Source organism: Girardinichthys multiradiatus, chromosome 2 (assembly GCF_021462225.1).
Source record: "Girardinichthys multiradiatus isolate DD_20200921_A chromosome 2, DD_fGirMul_XY1, whole genome shotgun sequence".
NCBI classification, from domain to species: Eukaryota; Metazoa; Chordata; class Actinopteri; order Cyprinodontiformes; family Goodeidae; genus Girardinichthys; species Girardinichthys multiradiatus.
In genome coordinates, this window is record NC_061795.1 from 10,947,393 (window position 1) to 10,968,284 (window position 20,892).

At 39.0% G+C, this 20,892-nt stretch overlaps 1 protein-coding gene across 8 annotated transcripts in view; it reads right to left on the minus strand.

The window, feature by feature from the left end:
* The window catches only part of bcar1 (BCAR1 scaffold protein, Cas family member), a 191,361-nt gene that overhangs the window by 119,667 nt on the left and 50,802 nt on the right, over window positions 1-20,892 (minus strand). Inside the window, exons 1-4 of one of the 8 annotated variants that reach the window (XM_047380851.1) lie at window positions 18,431-18,487; window positions 18,140-18,238; window positions 16,810-16,942; window positions 16,502-16,719 (exon numbers count right to left, since the gene is read on the minus strand). The exons of 1 other annotated variant lie outside the window; for it this stretch is intronic. In XM_047380851.1, the coding sequence (XP_047236807.1) occupies window positions 16,502-16,516 (15 nt within the window). In that variant the 5' untranslated portion in view covers window positions 16,517-16,719; window positions 16,810-16,942; window positions 18,140-18,238; window positions 18,431-18,487. Of the gene's footprint in view, window positions 1-16,501; window positions 16,720-16,809; window positions 17,622-18,139; window positions 18,408-18,430; window positions 18,512-20,892 lie in introns of those variants that run through there. 6 more of the 8 variants (XM_047380846.1, XM_047380841.1, XM_047380837.1 and 3 more) reach the window with 6 other exon arrangements.

Consider the following 20,892-nt stretch of genomic DNA (forward strand, 5'->3'; position numbering starts at 1 on the left):
CTTACATCCTCACATGATTTTGATTTTATCCTTTATGCCCTATTCAGTTTGTCTTATTAGTATAGCGCTAGTTGTTATCAAAAGTCTTCTCAAGGCAGCCTACAAGTCAAATGAGTCCAATTCGTATCCAATACAATCAGCTTCCATCCAAATGATTTCCAATACTGATCCGACCATCTGTTCAATAATACATCCTGATTTATTAAATGTTATTTACTAAAGAAAACACTAACTAAAACATAAATATGTTTGGCATATTTAACTGGCAGATGTATGTGTATGTGATGTATCATTATTAGATACTTTAGACTGAAATAATTTTCACCCACAGGGGTTGGTTTAATTGTGATCAGCTGGTCCCCTTGCACACCCCCACACTCAGAACAGGTATTATAGTTTATACAGTCAGAGGATACTAATCAGATATTTACTCATATCTTTATTTTTTGGAAGATTCTGCCTCATTGAGCAACTAAATTTGTATTTGTTTCTGGAAATTGTCTGCTTCCCCCTAATTTAATCTATGTAAAACTTCCTTTTCAATAGTCTTTCAATGGTCGGCTTTGCTTCTGATTCTAAACTTCTCTATTATCTTATTATTTGTAACATGCCCCAGCCTACCAAGCATTTCTACCTAGTATTGCAAACATCAGTGAATAAGTATATCTAACTCAATCTGGAGAGACGAGAACACATCATTCTCTCAGTAACCTTCAGAGGTTTTGTAGCTTTTTAATAGGCCACCAAAAGTAGGCTAATTAGTATTCAGTCCCAATATAGTGCAGCACAACAGTCCCCCATGTCGTGAAATGCGACGGCATACTGAAGGAATGCCATTCTTTTTCAAAAAAGAAACAAAAACAATAATTTTTAACAAGCTGTGTCTCATTTTACCTGGGCTGACTCTCTGTTTCACACTTAATCTCCATATTTGCCTAAACGGAAGTTTTAAATAAAGGAAAAAATCTCATTCACATAATCCAGCCAAAGGTACATTTTGGTATACAGCAGAACTCTAATTCAGAGTAAGTCAACACACAGCCAAACTGCTCTGCAGAATCATCAAGAAAAATTGTATGTTGGCCTGAATTACTCTTCTGTCATATTCTTGATAGTGAAGTTAATATCTTTGACTGATTCTGATGCATAACACTGCTGTTGTTGACTGTAACTACACCTCCCAGCAGCTTCGCCTTTCGCGTTACCTCGCAACGAAGGCGTAGCGGGAGCAATTTCCCCAGAGGACCAGTGAACTTGCAGGGCAAGTTAACAGTAATATTGTGTCAACTGAGGTGATACACTTGGCCCTGTCTTTAAGTGTTTAACCCTGTCTCTCCAAGAAACAACTACTGGCTGAGCTTCTACAGTGACTAACTGTATGTGCTTTCTTTCATACTCTAGACTTGCAAATTGGCTCAGAGTTTATCTGGTCAGCTTTCTTTCTCTCCTAGATGAAGCCTCTAAAGGAGCTATAACCGTTAACTCTTTTCACTTCTCTTTCCCATACAAAGTACACCTGAAGCAGTGCTGCTATGTTCTTTTTGTGTTTCTGCTCTGTTCTCTCAAATCCCCAGTTGGTCATGGCAGATGGCCCCTCATACCATTTTCCTCTTCACTGTCACTACATGCATGCTCAGTATGAGGGATTGCAAAGTCATTGCAAGGGATTGTCCTCTGTCTTTACATGCTCATCCAGGAGGAGTGAATGCTGCAAGTCAACGACTCAATGCATTCTGCTGGGTTTCCTTAGATTGAAAATCTTAACCAATTTGAATAATAAACTGAATCTGACTGCACTGTTTAATAGTTAGGATTAATTGGAACATATGTATGTTACCTGAAATCTGTATAATTCTATTTAACTGACTTTGTAGAGTACCTTGATACGATGTGTTGTAAATTGGAGCTATATAAATAAATTGAACTGAATTAAGGTTAAAGCTTGTATCCCCTTATTTTGTTAATAGTTTGATAAAACAGTTAATTTAGCGTGATTTTGGTTAATAATTGTTAATAATTAAAATTACATTTGTAATTATTAAGCGCTAGTAGCCCAATGATAATAATCCCACAGTGTACCTCTAATATGTGATGATTTTAGAAACGGATCTGACCCACATGCAGAAAAACACTCAGGAGAGTTTTACAGATTTTTAAGAGATTTATTTTCAGAGGAATGAGTAGTGGCGAGAGAACCAGGACTGGTAGATCAACTGCACAGAGGAGGGGAGAACAGGTAAGTACTGAGTGATGGGTTGATTATTATAGTAAGAGTAATATGAAACGCTTACTGGAGGAGTTGATTGAACCGCCAGGGGGAAAGAGAGATGTGGAGTCTGGGAGCACGAGACCAGAGGAAACTGAAGAGGGTAATAACCGAGGTAGGTTAGTCTATGGATGCTTGAAGGTTTCCGGGATGTCCAGTTGAGCTTAGTCCGTGGTGTGAAGAAGGTGGCGTGGTGCACTGGGTGGTGGGGCTTGCACAGGGATTTGTTGGAGGGTGAACAAGGTTCGCTTTGAATTGTGGCCGGCTGATTGCAGAGCCAGGAAGCTGCCAGCTTGAAGTTTGTCTAGAGAAGGAAACTGGAGGCTTGAATCTTAGAAGTCAGGAAACAAACTGGAAACTGAGCAAGGGCTTGAAAGCAACCTGAGAAGGAGGACAGAAGAAGGTTAGTCAAAGCTCTAAGAAAACATAAACACTTAAGCACCAAGCTAGAGTCTGGCGAGAGTCTGTTACCACAGTTGGCCTCTTGCTTAAATGCTCCCAGCAGCAATCATCAGGATGAGCCACACCTGTCACCTGTGCGCCCATGAGCTCCCACGCCACCTATGGACTGAACAAGGTAAATAGCAGGCAAGAAACAGAAAAGAAACAGATACTCCAAGACCCCGACATAATCTATTTGTTGTGAATGATTTGGGTTGGGAATTATAAATTATGATTTGTAATCATATTATTTAACAAATATTCATAATTATATCATCATAATTTCACGATACTGGTCTTTCTCTAAATTGCATGGTGGTTCTAATTTTTGTATTATGGATCACTGTTCTGGTTGACAAAGGGAAATATTTTCTAATTTCGATTTTTGGCGAATGAATTGGTGCAAACATTATGGAAACAGAGTTAACACTGCGCACAAAAATGGTCCATATCTGACTTTTTTGGCCACTAGTGACATATATAGTTAGGCCCCAAAATATTCAAATCTCTATAAGGTTTAATGTAATCTTGAAAGTAATATTACCGTTTTGGAGTGCCCAGTCAGAGTCCAAATTTAAATCTGATATAGAATCTGTGAAGAGAGCTAAAGACTAGGGTGATGGGAAGGATGCCCCTTGTGGGGTATCGGCACCTGGACCTGGGAGTATAGAGTATGTATGTGAGTGTACGATTTCCACTGATGTTTGTCTTTACGTTGGCTGCGTGGGTCTGAGTGTTTTTTAGGGCTGCAACTAACGATGATTTTAATAATCGACTAATCTGTCGATTATTTTTGCGATTAATCAGTTTTTATATTTACTGTTACTGTCATTAACAAAGCAGCACCCACATCTTCAACACTAAGTTAACATCAATTAAATTAATTAACAGTATTTAGCGTGTTTAGTTTTTTATTAGGTATATGGTTTTTTTTCCCCACGCTGGCTCTCTTGCTTCAACCCCGACATGCTTTCGTCTCAGATGTTCATGTAGAGAAGTCATGCTTCCGTGCCATGCCAGACCGTTTTTGCATATCTTGCAGGTCACTCATCTTTTTACTGCATCTAGGGTGAAGTGCTCCCATACTTTCGATGTCTTTGTTCGTGTTGTTTTTTCTTCTGTTTTCTTGTTTGTCTCCTTTTTCTTCCATAACTTTTCGTGCTCCGCCATCTTGCTCAGTGCAAATGCGTTTGTATAGATTCATGCACGTGGAATGTCATGCAAAACAAGGCCAACTATTAGCTGATTTCTTCTTCTACTGCTCTAACAGTAGATCGCAGCGTTCAGTGGCTCATTACTGGCACACATTGGCCACAAATGTAACAGATTGTGTTAAAAAATACTGCATACGGCAAAACGTGATTACAAGCAACTAATCGACTAAATTAGTTGACAACTATTTTAATAATCGATTTTAATTGATTAAATCAATTAGTTGTTTCAGCTCTAGTGTTTTTATGTGTATGCATGAGTGATTGTGTGTGCCTGTTTTTTGTGTCAAGTTGGGTCTTGGGCTGCTCCCTCTCCTGGATCAGTTTAGGCCCCCCATCAAATGTGGGCCCTATTTCCTCCCCGCCACACTACCTGCCGGTGGTTGGTGTCTCTGCCTGCCGGTGTACTTGTCAAGTCATTTCAAGTCAAGTTTATTTATATAGCGCTTTTCAGCAACAAGGCACTCAAAGCGCTGTACATGAGGAAAAACATTACAATGATACAGAAAATCAAACACAGAAAAACAAATCAAAGGACATTAATAATCCTTGGGAGTTTACTGGTGACAGCTGGTTCTAATCCAATCTTTCTAATAGAGGTAATTAGATAATTGAGTCCACTGTGGTAAAGAATTCATCCTGTGCTAGAAGAAAAATTATAATATTAATCCTTGAGGTTGCTGGTATGAGGCAGCTGTGGTCCCATCATTCAAATAGTAACAGTCATGGGCACTCACTGAAGCCTAAGTAGAGAAGCTAGGTCACTGGTAGGTCCAAACTTTTTAAATACTACTAATGTTTTGCTTTCACTGGTATGAAATTGTTGTAATACAATCCTTCTAAGAAATCTAAAAATCTATGAATCCTTCTAAGAAATCTAAAAATCTCCGGTCATTGGTGTAAAAACAGCTTTAGTCAAATTTTCAAATACTAAAAATATTTGGCTTTTGCTCTTAATCCTTCTGAGAAATCTGAAAATCTATGAAAAGTAATGAAATCACACATTTAGGTAAAGTAAGATAGGAGGGAAAAAAAATTATATTTCAGTCTGAAATAGTACAAAAAAACCTCAGCAGGGGTAAGCAACACACACATAAGTAAAGATTTAGCAGGGGTATGGCGGAATCTTGAGGGTGCGAATGTAAGTCTGAGTGTGTTTGCAAGAATAAGACTGTCAACACTGATAGAAGCTCCATTGTTGTGCTGATAGTCCTATCAGCAAACAGCTGGTAGGGGAGTGCTGGGGAAGAGCGTCGTGTTCATATAACATCCGGGAGATATTTTGTCGATTGCCAGTTAGCAGAACTTGCCAAGGTGACATTGGGGGCCCAGATTTAGAAAAACAATAAATGTTGTGGTTCAGGCAGTTGTGAATTTCCAACTGCCTTAAAGGTTTTACTGGTATGTCTCAATTACAAATCCAAATAACCAAATTTCTGGTACTTTCCGCAGATCTCGAGCATACAACTTCTCCAGGATTATATCCTTGCGATTCTGCTCTCTTAACATTTCAGTCTGAGTGTTGATCGCTCTACAGACTCCATCTAACATCAACAGGCAGGCAGCTTTGGAACGCTTTGGACAGCCACCCACGTTTTGATAATCACTCGATAAGCTAGGTAACCACCTACTCCAAAAAGCAGAAATCCTGTTATCAAAAGTCCAAATATGTACACATCTTCAACGTCCTCGACCGACATCGTAGTCAGGCACACAATCTTCCACTGCTGCAGAGAATGCATTGTGTATCCAGAGAAGAACGTCCCATATGGACAAGAGGGTTCTCCTTTACCCTGTCATCCCGTCGAAAAAATTGTATCAAATTGTGCTGGCCGCTTGCCGGGTCCTGGACCCCTGGACTCTGTCGGGCCTCTGCTTGGGGAGTTATATGTCCCGGGGTCTCGGGTCTCTGGGTCCAAGGCTGGATCTGCTCAGGTGGGGCCTGTGGGCTCGTCGCTGCAGCTCCCTGGGGCTTCTGCACTGTGGCTCCCGGGTGGTTCCTCTTGGACTCCTCTGGGGGGGGCAATGGTTCTCCTCGGGGGTCCTTTGGATGTCTGTGGCTCAGATCTCCTCCCTATCTATCCCAGGTCCGAGGGGCAGGTCTGTGGCTCCTCACACTTGCTATTGCATATTTTTATGGAGAAATCTTGTATACACAAGCGTGCTCACACTCAGACCCACAGGTGTTTATAGATTCAGGAGTTCACAGATACACAATTGTTCTATATTGAGCTGCATTTAATACTAAATACATCTTGCATTCATAAGTACCATGCACTTTTTGATAAAAACGCTGTTAATATGATTGTTTCTGCAGGTGTAGAAGCAAGCAGGGTGTTCTCATGTATTCTCTTCATCCTTCTTTCTATCCTCCATTCTTTTCTGCTTCTCTCCCTTTTTCCTTTTTGCATCACCTCTCTCGATTTGTAATTCTTATTTTTTTCCTTTTAATTTCTGTCTCCATGTCTGTAACAATTCAAATAATCCGAAAGCAGTTTCTAATAAAGTCTATTTTATAAATATCAAGCAGAGCTGTAAAGCATTAGATGTAATGCTCCACTTGTGAAAGTAGATCTGTTGGTTTTTTTTCTTGGCACTCAGACAACAATTCTGCGCACTACTCTGTTGGACAGGACACGGTTAAAAAAAAAGAAAAAAGGGAGTTTTCCTTTCCACTGTCACTACATGCATGCTCAGTATGAATGATTGCTCTAGAGTCTTCAACACAAGCAAATGTCCACTGTAGCTATATGCTCATCCAGGAGGAGTGAATGTTGCAAGTCACTGAGTCTATGCAATCTGCTGGGTTTCTTGAGATAGAAAACCTTTTAGCCAGTTAGAATAATAAGCTGAACTTGACTACATTGGTTGAATTATAAGGATCAGTTGGAGTGTATGTAGTTGACTTGGAATCTGTATGATTCAATTTAACTGACTGTGTAAAGTGCTTAGAGATGACATGGTAAAGGGACTGAACTTATATAGCGCCTTTCCAGTCTACTCAAAGCACTTTACACTAGAGCCACATTCACCCGCATGCACTCCCTAACACACACAAATTTATAGGCTGATACGCAAATCGGTAGACACCTGGAGGTTAGGTGCCTTGCCCAGGGGTAACCCACAACTTTCGTAGTGCAAGACCACTATTCTTCCCACTAAGCCACAGTTGCCTCTGTGACGTGTTGTGAATTGGAACTTTATACATAAACTGAATTGAATTGAATTCTGACAAAAAGAACATGCTGGAACAAACAACTGAGGACATAGAAACTAGACTGATAAAAAAGTTTGAAAAGGTGCTTTTTCTTCCCTTACACAAGGCCTGGAGGGGGACTGACCTGATTTCACACCCACCCTGCTCTATTGATGACAAGAATGCATTTTAAAGACACACCCACTCTCTCTCTCACACACACACACACACACACACACACACACACACACAGAGTGCAGCCTGTGTCCAACTCTGTCTGGCCAAAGGATTGCTGTGTTTCCTGTGTTTGCTGGAATCAGTGCACACTGACTGCTTCCCATGGGGTCTCCAAACTGATTCCAGCAGCTTGATAAGGAAGTAATCTTTTCCATGATAATATGTACCAGCTACTGCAAAAACTACACTAATTCAAATCCATATTTCAATTCATTTTAAGTGCTTCTCACATTATTCTCTTCTTCTATTGTCTTCCAGCATTTTTACTGTCAGGTTTGATGTGACATAACTGTGGACAGCTAAATAAACCTGAGCATCATTAGTGAACTCGACTAGAACCCCTGAGCCCTTCAGTCACAACAGGATCCTGGGGAAATGTGAGCCTGTTTTGCATTTAGAAAGAGGGTTTTAATTTTACAAATCAAAGTTTGTTTCAGCTGTGAAAACATCTTGTGAGAGAGTTAGTTTTAGTTAAAAATAGAACAGTTGTGACAAAAATAGCATGGGGGCAGACCATTTTATGGAAACTACAAAGTAAATGTTAAAAAAAGAAAAGAAAAAGAAAGAAACAATAGCGGAGCTTGGAACTGAATTTAAATGGAATATCAAGATTTCCAGGGCAGTTTGGACACAGTAATTCAGCATATAAAATGTTAATGGAAACAGAATATGTAACAAACTAAATTGTGATTTTAATCTGTTCAAATTGGGCACAGTGAATGCCTTATTGTCACGTTCTATCAGCCATTTCGCAGCCATTTCTGTAAATTTTCCTGCTGGGAGATTTACAGGAAGGGTGGCTGCTATTACAGGGAATGAGTTAACATGTCACCCAAGCTGAATAAATGTGTCAAATGCATATCTATCTGAATCCTGGATTGTAGATTTTTCAAGCCAAACAGCCAAACTGCTGCCGCAGTCACTGATCATTATGTTGTGGCTTATCAGTAGGACAATTTGTATTGAATTTGAATATATGATTGGCTTTAAAAGACTATATTTTTCTGTATATACAGTACAGACCAAATGTTTGGACACACCTTCTCATTCAAAGAGTTGTCTTTATTTTCATGACTATGAATATTGTTGCTTCACACTGAAGGCATCAAAACTATGAATTAACACATGTGGAATTATATACTGAATAAAAAAGTGTGAAACAACTGAAACTAGAAACATTTGCATTTCCTGCGACAATGCAGTGTGAATGCTGTAAGCTGAATTTTTCAGCAGAAAGCTGGAAGAAACAAGCTGAAATTGACTGCAGAAAATCTGCTGAAATCTGATAAATTAGTATAAATAGCAGAAAATACACAGAAAAACTGTCATCTGATCTGTTTAAGCAGGAAGACTATTAGCTATAAAACAGCGTAACAAGCTGAAGTTACCTCAAAACTACTTGTTGAAACAGATGTTCAAATCCAAGAACTGAAAAAAACTTTTAAAAAGCAGCAAAGAGCTGCCCATAGATGAGCTCAAAAAGCATAGACTGAAGAAGCAAATATAGCCTAAGAAGTTTAAGTCAGTGCTAAAATACATAAAAAATAGCAGAAATTTCAGAAAAAATTAACTAACAAATTCGCTGAAGAAACACAAAAACAAACAAGAAATTGCCTAAAAAACGCAAAACTGTTCTTCAGCTAAGAGCGAAGAGAGGAGAAAGGGAAGTTAAAATGTTAATGCTTACTACAGCGTATATTCAAAAGTCTATGAAATTGCCGTTTAAAATTATTCACTCTTCAGCATTCACACAATAATAATAGTAATAAATTAGAAAATTTCAGAAGAAATTTAGACGGGGGCTCCCTCTTGGTGCATGCTTCTCGGGCCAGAGCCAAAGGTTGTGGGGCTGAGGTACAGAACCAAAGCAACAGAACAGTGTGCATCACGTTTTCATTGCTATGGCGGGCCCCAACTAAGGAATGTTGAGACTTTTATTTTGGAAATATCAGTGAGTTTATTTTGAAAGGATAAAGTAGATCCATTTCCATCATAGAGTCCCACCAATAGTGTTAAGACCAATGCTGCAATTATCGCTGTGTGAAATATGAAGACGTTTATTTTGTAGGGTATGTCTAGGTGTTGTTTTGAAACTCCAGCATAGTTGTCCTTTCAGGTCTGGCGTACTTCCACTAGATATAAAGAACCTGCTTGCTATTCTAAAATCGTTGTGTATGCTATCATCAGCTTAAAAAATACAAACTATGGAATGCTGAGGCTTTCATTTTGAAAGTTTCAGTAAGACTTATTTCAAAGGACTAGCATAGTCCCATTTCCAACACTGGGTGAACTCCAACAGTAGTGTAATGCCCAGTCGTGCAATAATATATAGTTTAAAATGTAAAGGCTTTTATTTTGTAGAGCATGTTTTGTCTTATTTTGAAAATCCAGCATGGTTGTCCTTTCAGGTCTGGGTTACTTTAATTAGTTACATAGAACCTGCTTGCTATTCTAAAATCATTATGAATGCTATTATCAGCTTTAATAATCACTAGTAACTATTAAAGATTGAGGCTTTTATTTTGAAAATTTCAGTAATCCTTATTTCAAAGGGCCGATCTGGTCCTATTTCCTACACTGGATGAGCTCCAACATTGGTCTGAAGCCTAAAGCTGCAATTGTCTATATTTTAAAATGTAAAGTCTTTTATTTTGTAGAGCATTTTTGTCTCATTTTGAAAATCTAGCAGGGTTGTACTTTCAAGTCTGGGTTATTTCCATTAGTCATATACAACTTGCTTGCTCGGCTGAAATCATTGTGTATGCTATTATCAGCTTTAAAAAATCCTTTAAATATGGAAGGTTGATGTTCAGTGTAAAAAAAGGCTTTTATTTTGTAAACTATGTGTAGGTCTTATTTTGAAAATCTATTGTGGTTGTCAGCTATGACTGACTTATTGTGATCAGTCATGGAAGCTTCTGGCCTGAGCTTAGCCTCAGAGCCACTCTCTGTCAGAGGTTACTTAAGTTCACTGGCAGCTGTGTTCTGTTGCTATGGTAATTAATGAGGGCCCAACAGCTGCTGTTTCTCACTCACACAGCACCACACTTTGTTTCTCATCATGGCCTGGCTTTATAACATGGTGGCACATGCTCCCGAACTACTGCCCATAACTCGGAAACCGTAGGGGTTATCAACATCATTCTTGGACCGTTTTTCTCAGAACGGACAGGGGGACAAGAATATTAACACATTTTTGTTGAAAAATATAATAATAAAGGCACAACACTTGGTGAAAAAAAGGGAAAAATGGAGAAAAACACAAAAATTCCTGAACATGCTCTCGAACAATGTCTAATACCTCGGAAACTATAAGAGCTATCAATTTGATTCATGCACCGTATTAATCAGCAGACCCTGGTGAACAATCATGGAGCTTCTCAATTTTCTACAAAAATCTGTCTGGGAGGTGTGACCCTGTGAAAAAGTGGATAATTTTGACCATTTTTAACTACAGTGAAGGTGAATTTTTCTCTCTCAAACAAACCTACTTCACGAGAAAACGATAAAATGTATCCAAATAATTTTTGGACCGTATGTATCAGCAGGGACGGCTGAACAATCCTGGATATTTTCATGTGTCTACATGAATCAGTGCCTACACTGATTCATGTAGACAGTGTAGAAAAGTGGATAATTTTAGGGGGTTAGGGTTAGGGTTATAATGGATGTTTCTCCTTGGCTCTGATAGAGTCTGGACCTGGTTCTGATACAGGTTTGTACCTGGTTGTGATACATGTTTGTACCTGGTTCTGATGGAGTTTTTCTTTCCTTGTACTGATGGAGCTTTTTGCCAGGTTCTGAAGGAGTTTGGATATGGTTCTGATAGAAGTTTCCTCCTGGTTCTGATTGACTTTGGACTTGGCTCTGGTGGAGGTTCCCTAACTGGTTCTGATGGAGTTTGGGTCCAGTTCTGGTGGAGATTTATTCCAGGTTCTGATGCTTCTTGGAACTGGTTCTGATAGAGGTTTCTTTCTGGTTCTGACTGAGTTTGGACCTGGTTCTGATAGTGGGTGACTAACTGGTCCTGATGGAGAATTCCTCCTGGTTTTGATGGAGTTTGGATCTGGTTCTGATGGAGTTTTTCTTTCCTTGTACTGATGGAGCGTTTTGCCAGGTTCTGAGGGAGTTTGGACCTGGTTCTGATAGAAGGTTCCTCCAGGTTCTGATAGAGTTTGGACCTGGTTCTGATAGTGGGTGACTAACTGTTCCTGATAAGGAATTCCTCCTGGTTCTGATGGAGTTTGGGTCTGGTTCTGATGGAGGGTTCCTAACTGGTTCTGATGGAGTTTGTGTCCGGTTCTGATGGAGATTTGTTCCTGGTTCTGCTGGAGTTTGGATCTGGTTCTGATAGAAGTTTCCTCCTGGTTCTGATTGAGTTTGGACTTGGTTCTGGTGGAGGGTCCCTAACTGGTTCTGATGGAGTTTGGGTCCAGTTCTTGTGGAGATTTATTCCAGGTTCTGATGCTTCTTGGAACTGGTTCTGATAGAGGTTTCTTTCTGGTTCTGATAGTGGGTGACTAACTGGTCCTGATGGAGAATTCCTCCTGGTTTTGATGGAGTTTGGATCTGGTTCTGATGGAGTTTTTCTTTCCTTGTACTGATGGAGCTTTTTGCCAGGTTCTGAAGGAGTTTGGACCTGGTTCTGATAGAAGGTTCCTCCTGGTTCTGATTGAGTTTGGACCTGGTTCTGATAGTGGATGACTAACTGGTCCTGATGGAGAATTCCTCCTGGTTTTGATGGAGTTTGGATCTGGTTCTGATGGAGGGGTCCTAACTGGTTCTGATGGAGTTTGTGTCCGGTTCTGATGGAGATTTGTTCCTGGTTCTGCTGGAGTTTGGGTCTGGTTCTGATGGAGGGTTCCTAACTGGTTCTGATGAAGAATTCCTCCTGGTTCTGATTGAGTTTGGGTCTGGTTCTGAGGAATGTTGGACCATGGTTCTGATAGAAGGCACCTCCTGATTCTGAAGGAGATTTGGACCTGGCTCTGGTGAAGTTTTCTTCCTGGTTCTGATAGGTTTGACCTGGTTCTGGTAGACTTTGACCTGGTTCAGATGGAGTTTGGACCTGGTTGTGATGAATGTTTCTCCTTGGCTCTTATAGAATTTGGACCTATTTCAGATGGAGGTTTGTACATGGTTCTGTTGAAGATTTGTACCTGGTTCTGATAGAGTTTCCATCTGATTCTGATGGATTTTGGACAAGGTTCTGATGGAGTTGGGTCTGGTTCTGATGGAGATTTGTTCCAGGTCCTGATGCGCTAACAGCCTATATACAAAAGTCTATGAAATTGCCTTTAAAATTTAATCACTGTTGTCTAGCTATTAGAACAGCAGTACCTGCTGTTTAAGTACTAAACACAAAATGGCCGCCAGTAGTTGCCTCCTATGAAGATGGTCAAAGGGTTGGGAGGTCGGGTCAGGTTTAGGCCATAGAAACGAATGAAAATGAATGGAAGTCAATGAAAAGTCCTCACAAAGATAGTAATCCATGAATGTGTGTGTGGGTGTGTGTGAGCGTGTGTGTGTGTCCGAGTGTGAGACACGGAGAGAATAGAGGCAGAAACATAGACAGAATCATATACAGACATAGACAGTAGGAGATACACAGAGCTATAAATAGAACATTGAGGAATGAATCAGCCAATCAGCAAAGAGCGTCAGTGTAACTTGACACCTGCAGCATTTCTAATGCAGCACCTCACTATTGTCTCCCCCTGGCCTGGGCTTTTAACATGGAGGCGCATGCTCCCGAACTACGGCCCATAACTCGGAAACCGTAAGGGCTATCGACGTCATTCTTGGACCATCTTTCTCAGAACGGACAAGGGAACGAGAATATGAACACGTTTTTGCTGAAAATATAATATTAAAGGCACAACACTAGGTGAAAAAAAAGGGAAAAATGGAGAAAAACACAAAAATGCCTGAACATGCTCTCGAACAACGTCTAATACCTTGGAAGCTTTAAGGGCTATCAATTTGATTCATGCACCTTATTAATCAGCAGACGCTGGTGAACAATCATGGAGCTTCTCAATTTTCTACAAAAATCTGTCTGGGAAGTGTGACCCTGTGAAAAAGGGGATAATTTTGGCCATTTTTAACCAGAGTGAAGGTGAATTTTTCTCTCTCAAACAAACCTACTTCACGAGAAAGCGATAAAATGTATCCAAATAATTTTTGGACCGTAGGTATCAGCAGGGAGGGGTGAACAATCCGGTATATTTTCATGTGTCTACATAAATCAGTGTAGGAGATGTGATAGTGTAGAAAAGTGGATAATTTTGAAATTTCATGCGATTTTGGGAAGGACAGTTTTGGTACTCCTAAACAAACCTTTTTTATGACAAAATGATAAAATGTATCAAAGTAATTCCTTCACTGCTTGTGCCAGCAAGGTCTGAAGATTAATTGGTGCAAAGCTCATGTCTCTAACTTGAACGGTTTAGGAGTGGCGGCGATTCAAATACATGTGAGTTTAAGGATTTTTTGCTCTGATTTTTTCTGAAATTCCTATTGGTTTCCATTCAGGGTGTGTTGACTTTGCATTGCTCCCGGGCGTCTTGCATGAAATCTCTTAATCCCACATTAATGAGGGTGACATTTTCTGAATCGCAAAAGAGCATTCTACATTTTGATACCTAATTTGTGCCAGTAGAGTGAAAATTGAGCGTGTGAGGAGAGTTTGTTTGTTCTTTCTCAGGTTATTCAAAAACCTAGATCATACACTCTACCAACTGATGAATTCCGCCATAGGATTACATTATAAAATGAAAAACGTCAAAAATCTTGCCTAAAATCTGAATCGCAATTGTAGAAGAACCGTAATAGATATCAAAAAGCTGAATCATTTGAAGATAGCTTAATGTCTTGTGAACATTTTAAAAGTTGAATGGTGTTTCTAGCTGAAAGTATGCAGAAGTAGTAAGCTGTGAAAAAGAACAAAGTTTTAGCTGAATTTTGCGGACTTTTTATGATTTTTCATTCATTTCAATGGGCCAAAAATCGGCACAAAAAGCTGAATATTTTAAAAAGTATAAAACGTATTAATACCAAAAGTCATAGCCGTAATGTCCTAAATGAGCTGAACATTTTAAAAGTTGAATGGCTGAAATAGCACAAAGTATGAAGGAGGAGATAGGTGCCAAAAAAAGTGTTAGATATAGATAATAATAATAAAGAGAAACAGGATCTCTATACTGTGAATGCCTTCAGCACTCACACAATAATAACTAGAAAAATTAGCATTTCCTGTGAAAAGGCAGTGTGAATGCTGTAAGCTGAATTGTTTTAGCTGAAAGCTGAGAGAAAGAAACTAAACTGAGTTTTTCAGAAACAAGCTGAAAAACATGTTTCTAAGTTCGACTGAGAGAAAGAAGCTAAACTGCGGAAAATTTGCTGAAAGGCAAGAAATTAGCAGGACTATTAGAAAACCAAAAGTTTCAGTTAATCTGCTTAAATAGGAAGAGTAACATCTAAAAACAGCTTAAAAAGCTGTAGTTACCTCAAAACTACTTGTTCAAAACAAGGATATAAATGTAACAAAATTCGTAATAAGTTGAGAAATAACTGCCATGAGGAAAAATTAATCAGCATAAAACACTTTTGGAGAGTTAAAGATGTTTTATTTACACAAGCCTGGTTTTGGAAATTTGTGACAAACCAAAATGCCTCAAAATACTGTTTGAAAGAAGTCCGCCTTAATGGGCGAAGATTAAGGGCATGACATGTTTCAGCAATGGACACTGACAAGGTTGAAAAGTCGATAGCCATAGTGTGATCAACAGGATCAACAGGAATACATTGAGTAACAACAAACCACACACACAACCAATGTATGAGAACAGCATAATAAAATATAGCATAAAAAACAACATATGTCCAAAGGCTTTTCACGTGAAGCTCTAACCTAGACTAAAATTCACAGCTATAATCCTTCATAAAGTAAATATCAAACATGAAGTCACCACCATAGATCAATTTGGCTCTGCCTTTATTCAGATACAACTCAAATTTGTGTCATTATGTTAAATGAAGGAAAACATATCACTAAATGTGACCCGTATGAACTCTTCATTAGTTCTGTAAATAATCTTTTAAATAATCATTTATTAATAATCACTAAATACTTAAGTTTGTTTTCACACTTTAACGCCAGAGTCAGGTTATATTTTTTACTAGTGATGCTGCAAAGGTCAGTGGCTCAATGCAATCACCTGGGTTTCCTTATTTGGAAAACCTTTTTACAAATTTGAACAATGATGGCATTTTGTAATAACTGAGATTGAATTGGACTTTATATATTTAACTTTGGATTTCATTATATAATTAGATTGACTTAATTATATATTTTGAACTATAAAGTTTATGTTATTTTTTTTGCATAGTGCCTTAAATAAGTAGCCAGAATTGATTTTCTTATATTTCAGCCTGGTCTTTGCACCTTTGTGAGAAGCCTCTTTTAAACATGTACACCAGCTGACACCCCAAACTAAGGCAGAATTCACACAAACACATTGTAGGTTTCATTGGTAAAGCTCTTAAACATTTCTTTGTGTGTTTTTCAATGTCTATGTTATTGTAACTATTTATTAAATATCCATATTTTCCTAGAATGTTAAAAACAAGTTTTTGCCAACAGAAACACAGTCACCAATTTGGGTTACCAATTCTGGCACAATCCAAAACATTATCTAAACAAAAATGTAAGTTTTATTACAGTTTGTTTGTATGATTCCTGCCTTCTATAATTAGAGAGTATTTATATCTAAATCTGTCCACTTCTGTAATTCCACATTTCTTATGGTAATTGAATATTTTCCTATGTTCACAAACACCCTTCAATGGTAAGAAGAAAAAAATCAACACTATTGACAAACAAAATACATCATTTTTAAAGACAAGGATAAATGGTGACCTTAGTGTTGTAATATCAAAAGTCTTAACCACAGTTTCCACATATGACATAAGGTGAGATAACCATCAGCCTATTTCCATTTGACCTATGACCTATGCCTCCTTGCACCAGTTCAGTTTTTGCTGCCAAAGAGAAAATTTAAGGGTAAGCCTGAAAGAGACAGACAGAAACATTTCTCATTTATGTGTTTTTAATGTATTAAAGAGGTGTACAACAGTAAATAGTGTTACCTTTAAGCCTTCCATCGAAAACCTGAATCCACACAGAGAAGGTAAAGTTTGACTGAAAAAGATTATGGTTCTGATGCAGTTCACTTTCTTACAGCAACATGCCTGGTTGTATAGACTTGATACAAATTGGTTCCAGCCAGTCTGGTCAAATGGCAACACCAAAGCCACTTCTGTGTTGTCATACAAAATGACATGCAGCTTGACAGAAGAAACGTTCTCTGAAAATACAGAGGAAACTAATTTAAATTAATGATAAAGCTTATAAAAGTACAAAAAAAGGCTAATATTACTCCATTATAATCAAATACCTTAAAAAGGGCTTCTGGTAACAAAACCAGGCTCCAAGCAGTCTCACACCCAGGAGTTGGTCAGTGTTACAAAAAGTGTTAAGGTTTTGAAGGTCTCACCTGTGAAAAGGTCAATGACTCAAGACAGCAATACCTGCACAGAGACAGTGTAAAAAACAAACAAAGCTAAATTAAAACTTTAACAATGCCTGCAGGTTAAAGGGACCAAACCTATTTTCAACTATAAAATATAAACTGAATACATTAAAAGAATTAACATATTATCATTTAATTAATTAAACAAAGTAATGACCTGCTACCACTTTGAGAATTCCTGGACTCCCTGGCAGCCAGTGCAGAAGTGTCTGCATAATCATTGATGATTTCAGCTGAGTAGAGTGTGTCTGGATTATCCATGAGGGAATGTGATGTATGTCTCTTTAAAGACACACTGGTGTTGTAGGTCATAGAACAGCAGTCTGGGTAGCATGTGATATCTGTGTGGTTCACCGCTGATGAGTCTAGTTTGGATCAACAGTTCATGAACATGGTGCTGAGATATCGTTAGTTCCGCTGACATTGGTGAAGTTTGAGTGTGTGGTCACAAAGACAGGATAAACAAACAGCCTGACGAGATAAAATATATCTGCACAAAATAAAATTATAAGCTCTTCTTACAATCAAGCCATTCTGGTAAGGGGTGTCAGCTGGTATGTCTAAATTGACATCAGAAAGTATGGGTTACATTTAAAGCCCATACTTTCTAATGTGTTTTGTTTCCAACGACAAAGCAGGTTTTCACAGCTGCTCAAACGATTCTGACTTTGCCTTTACCATCCCGAACCCAAACCCACCCAGATAAAGCCCAAGTCAGAATGTGGAAATAGAAACCCTAAATGTACATGCAGATCAGGATATATGTGATATAATCTACAAAAATGTATTGCCAGAAAAATATATTACCTCCAAAACATGTAATCTAGAATAATGTATACCTAAAACACCTTTTGCTTCTAAAAAACTAGCATGATCTAGAAAATCTTATTGTAACTAAATACACATATGAGTCATGATATAATCCTGCACTGATTATGGATTGTGTATCAAAAGAAAATGTAACTTTATTCATTGGGGAGCTGCCCTGTGACATTAAAAGTAATGCATATGTTATTTTTTACAAAACTACCAGACACCATTTAGCTTTCAATGTAAAGCAATGTTCTCTATTAATTGTTCAACAAATGTATTTATGATTATTAACACAGAGATACCATGACAACTCATGATGAGGTAAATTCTAATTTTATATCTGCTCTACAGACATTGCATGTGTGATTACTTTCAAACTCACCAAACGTCTTCAAGTCTGGCTAGGGCCCAGGTTGCAGAAAACAGGGTTGTGGTAACTTTAATATGTTCTCAGGACACCAGAGTTGAGACTTTGCTGTGGCTTAGAAATAAATATGAGATCAAGCATTGTGTTCTTGCCTGTGGTAGCAGAAGTGATCAACTGTGCATACCCCCTGGACTGAAACAGCTCCAAAATGGATTTTCTTCCTCCAAGTAGCTGGTTCTCATTAAAATCTCCATACACAATTATTGGATGACAGTCCATTATTTCAAGTGAATCTAAAAGACTTACCAGGTTTTGCATAAACGATCTCAAACTGTAGTCTGGAGGTCTGTACACAACCCCGATCAGCATAGGAAATGGTGCCTGGACCTTTAAAACCAAATATTCAAGATCAGTAACATTATGCAAGTACTGTTTTTCCTGAGCCTGAAAAAAAATATTTAAATACACTGCTACTCCACCACCAGTTCTGCTGGCTATCTGAGGAAAGTTTGTGTAGGACACATGTCTGTTGCGTTTGAACATGGTGTAGCCATCCAAATGGAGAGTATCTGCAACAAAAGATCCTTGCAGGCGAGTTTCAGTCAGACACAATACATCTGCTAGGCACAGTTCATGATGACTCTTTATGTCACTGATATGAGATGGCAAACCTTCTGTATTGTGATGGATCAGTGTAAGAGTGTCAGCTCTGCAGGCTGGATCTCTGACCTGGAGAAGCAGCATCATTTCTTCAACACTGGCTTGTCTCATGGTCTGGAGTGCTGCAGTAACCTCAGGATTGGCATAAATCTTTTTTTCATCCAAGTCCAGTAAATACAGTCCACTGAGAGAGGTCACCCTGCTGAGAGCAACATAAGCCATACCAGGTTCAAAAATGTTCTTCAGTGAGACTACACATGTCTGTGTTGTGAGACCCTGGGTTTTGTGAATTGTGCAGTCAAATGCTAGCTTTACAGGAAATTGTCTGCGTACCACACCTTTAAATTTCAGATTTTCCTCTGCTCTCTCAACATAAACCAGATCATCAGAGGCTGCACTACCACTGCGATTTTTTCTCACAGACTGCTGGTTGTCCATTCTAAGCACAAGTTTAATTATGTGTCCATCAGTTCCAGATCTTACCACTTTCATCAGGTTACCAAAAGCACCATTGACCAAACCATTATGTGTGTCAAGGTTTCTGGTCAGCATGACCCGAGCTCCTTCAGCAACTTTCAGGGAATCAGGTAAATCATTTCGGCCACCTGTATATGGTTTGTCCCTTCGTGCCATTTTACCTGTTCGAGGATCCTTCAGGAAATCATCTGCATCAATGCTGATAATGTCTGAATTAAGTTTCTCCAGCGTAGCTGTGTTATGGGCTTCCACATTCTTGTTGGTTGCAAATATGTGTAATATCTCGATTGGACACTCTTCTGGTATGGTCACAGCCTGTGCTAATAAATCTCTGTCACCCTGAGAAAGCTCCTCTGACTTTTCTTTTATACGAAGTCTGTTCAACATCTCTGCAAAGGCAACATCATCTTTCTGACGCATGATCTCAGTAAGAGTGATCATCTGAAAATGTTCCTGCCATAGATCAATGTGTTCTGGATTGTACACACAGAGAGGTTTTGACTGTCACACTGGAGGCAGCTGGTAAAAATCTCCAACAGCTAAAACTGACATCCCTCCAAACGGTTTCTGGCTGCCTTTGATCTGCTTCAGCCTGGCATCCACATAAGCAAAAAGGGGCTTTGAAACCATTGAAATCTCATCAATAACAATAATTTCTGCATTAATTAGCTCAGATCTGACTTCATCCAATTGATTACCAAGTCCCTGAATTGGTGGTTTCAGACTCCTGGGTAGTTTGAGCAACAAATGCAACGTGTAGCCATTGATAGAAAAAGCTGCTGTTCCAGTAAATGATGTCAATAACACAGTTGGATTTGATATGTCAGCCTCCTCTGCACGAGTAGACAGTCTGCTCGGGATCTTTGATGCTTCAGAGTAAATACATTTGATCAGATGTGACTTTCCAGTTCCTGCACCACCATTGATGTAGAAGAAGAATGGATCTGGGTTCAAACCATAAGCACGCTGAATACACCAGTCTCTAACAGCATAGAACGCACATCCCTGCTTCTGGTTCAGATTCTGATACATTGTCCGTAACACAGATGGATCAATTGCAGGTTGTTCTCTGATGGCTCTGACTTCTGTTCTGGCATCAGACTGACGACTGTAGTCCTACATTTTCCTGTTCGTTTTCGTCATCAGAATGTCTCTCAGGTAGATTTTCATCACACTGTACCCTCACAACCTCAGACTCAGTGAGATTGCACCATTCGTCAATCATGTCCCTGTTTTGTTCAAATTCTTCCACTGCACTGTTAATCTCATCAGATTTTTTTTCATACTTCTCCTTCATTCGCTTAATAAAGCTCTTCACTGACTCATTGTGGCTTGAACATGGAAGACATATCCAACCAGAGTTGTAAAAAGACTGATAGGTTTGGAACCTTTCTGGTTTCAGTTCCTGCTCAGATCTATGGGGAAGGTAAAGTCTTAGCAATCGTCCATAGTGTTGCTCAAGATCCTTTTCCTCAGAACAGTGGTAATATCTGATTATAGCTGCTTTATCAGTCTTTCGCCTTTGTACAAATCCAAGCTGATTTAGGAGAGGAAGAACGTCTTTTTTTTACTTGGACCACTCACAAACCGGCACAAAGAGGCAAAATCAGCCAGGGACATTTCCTCATATT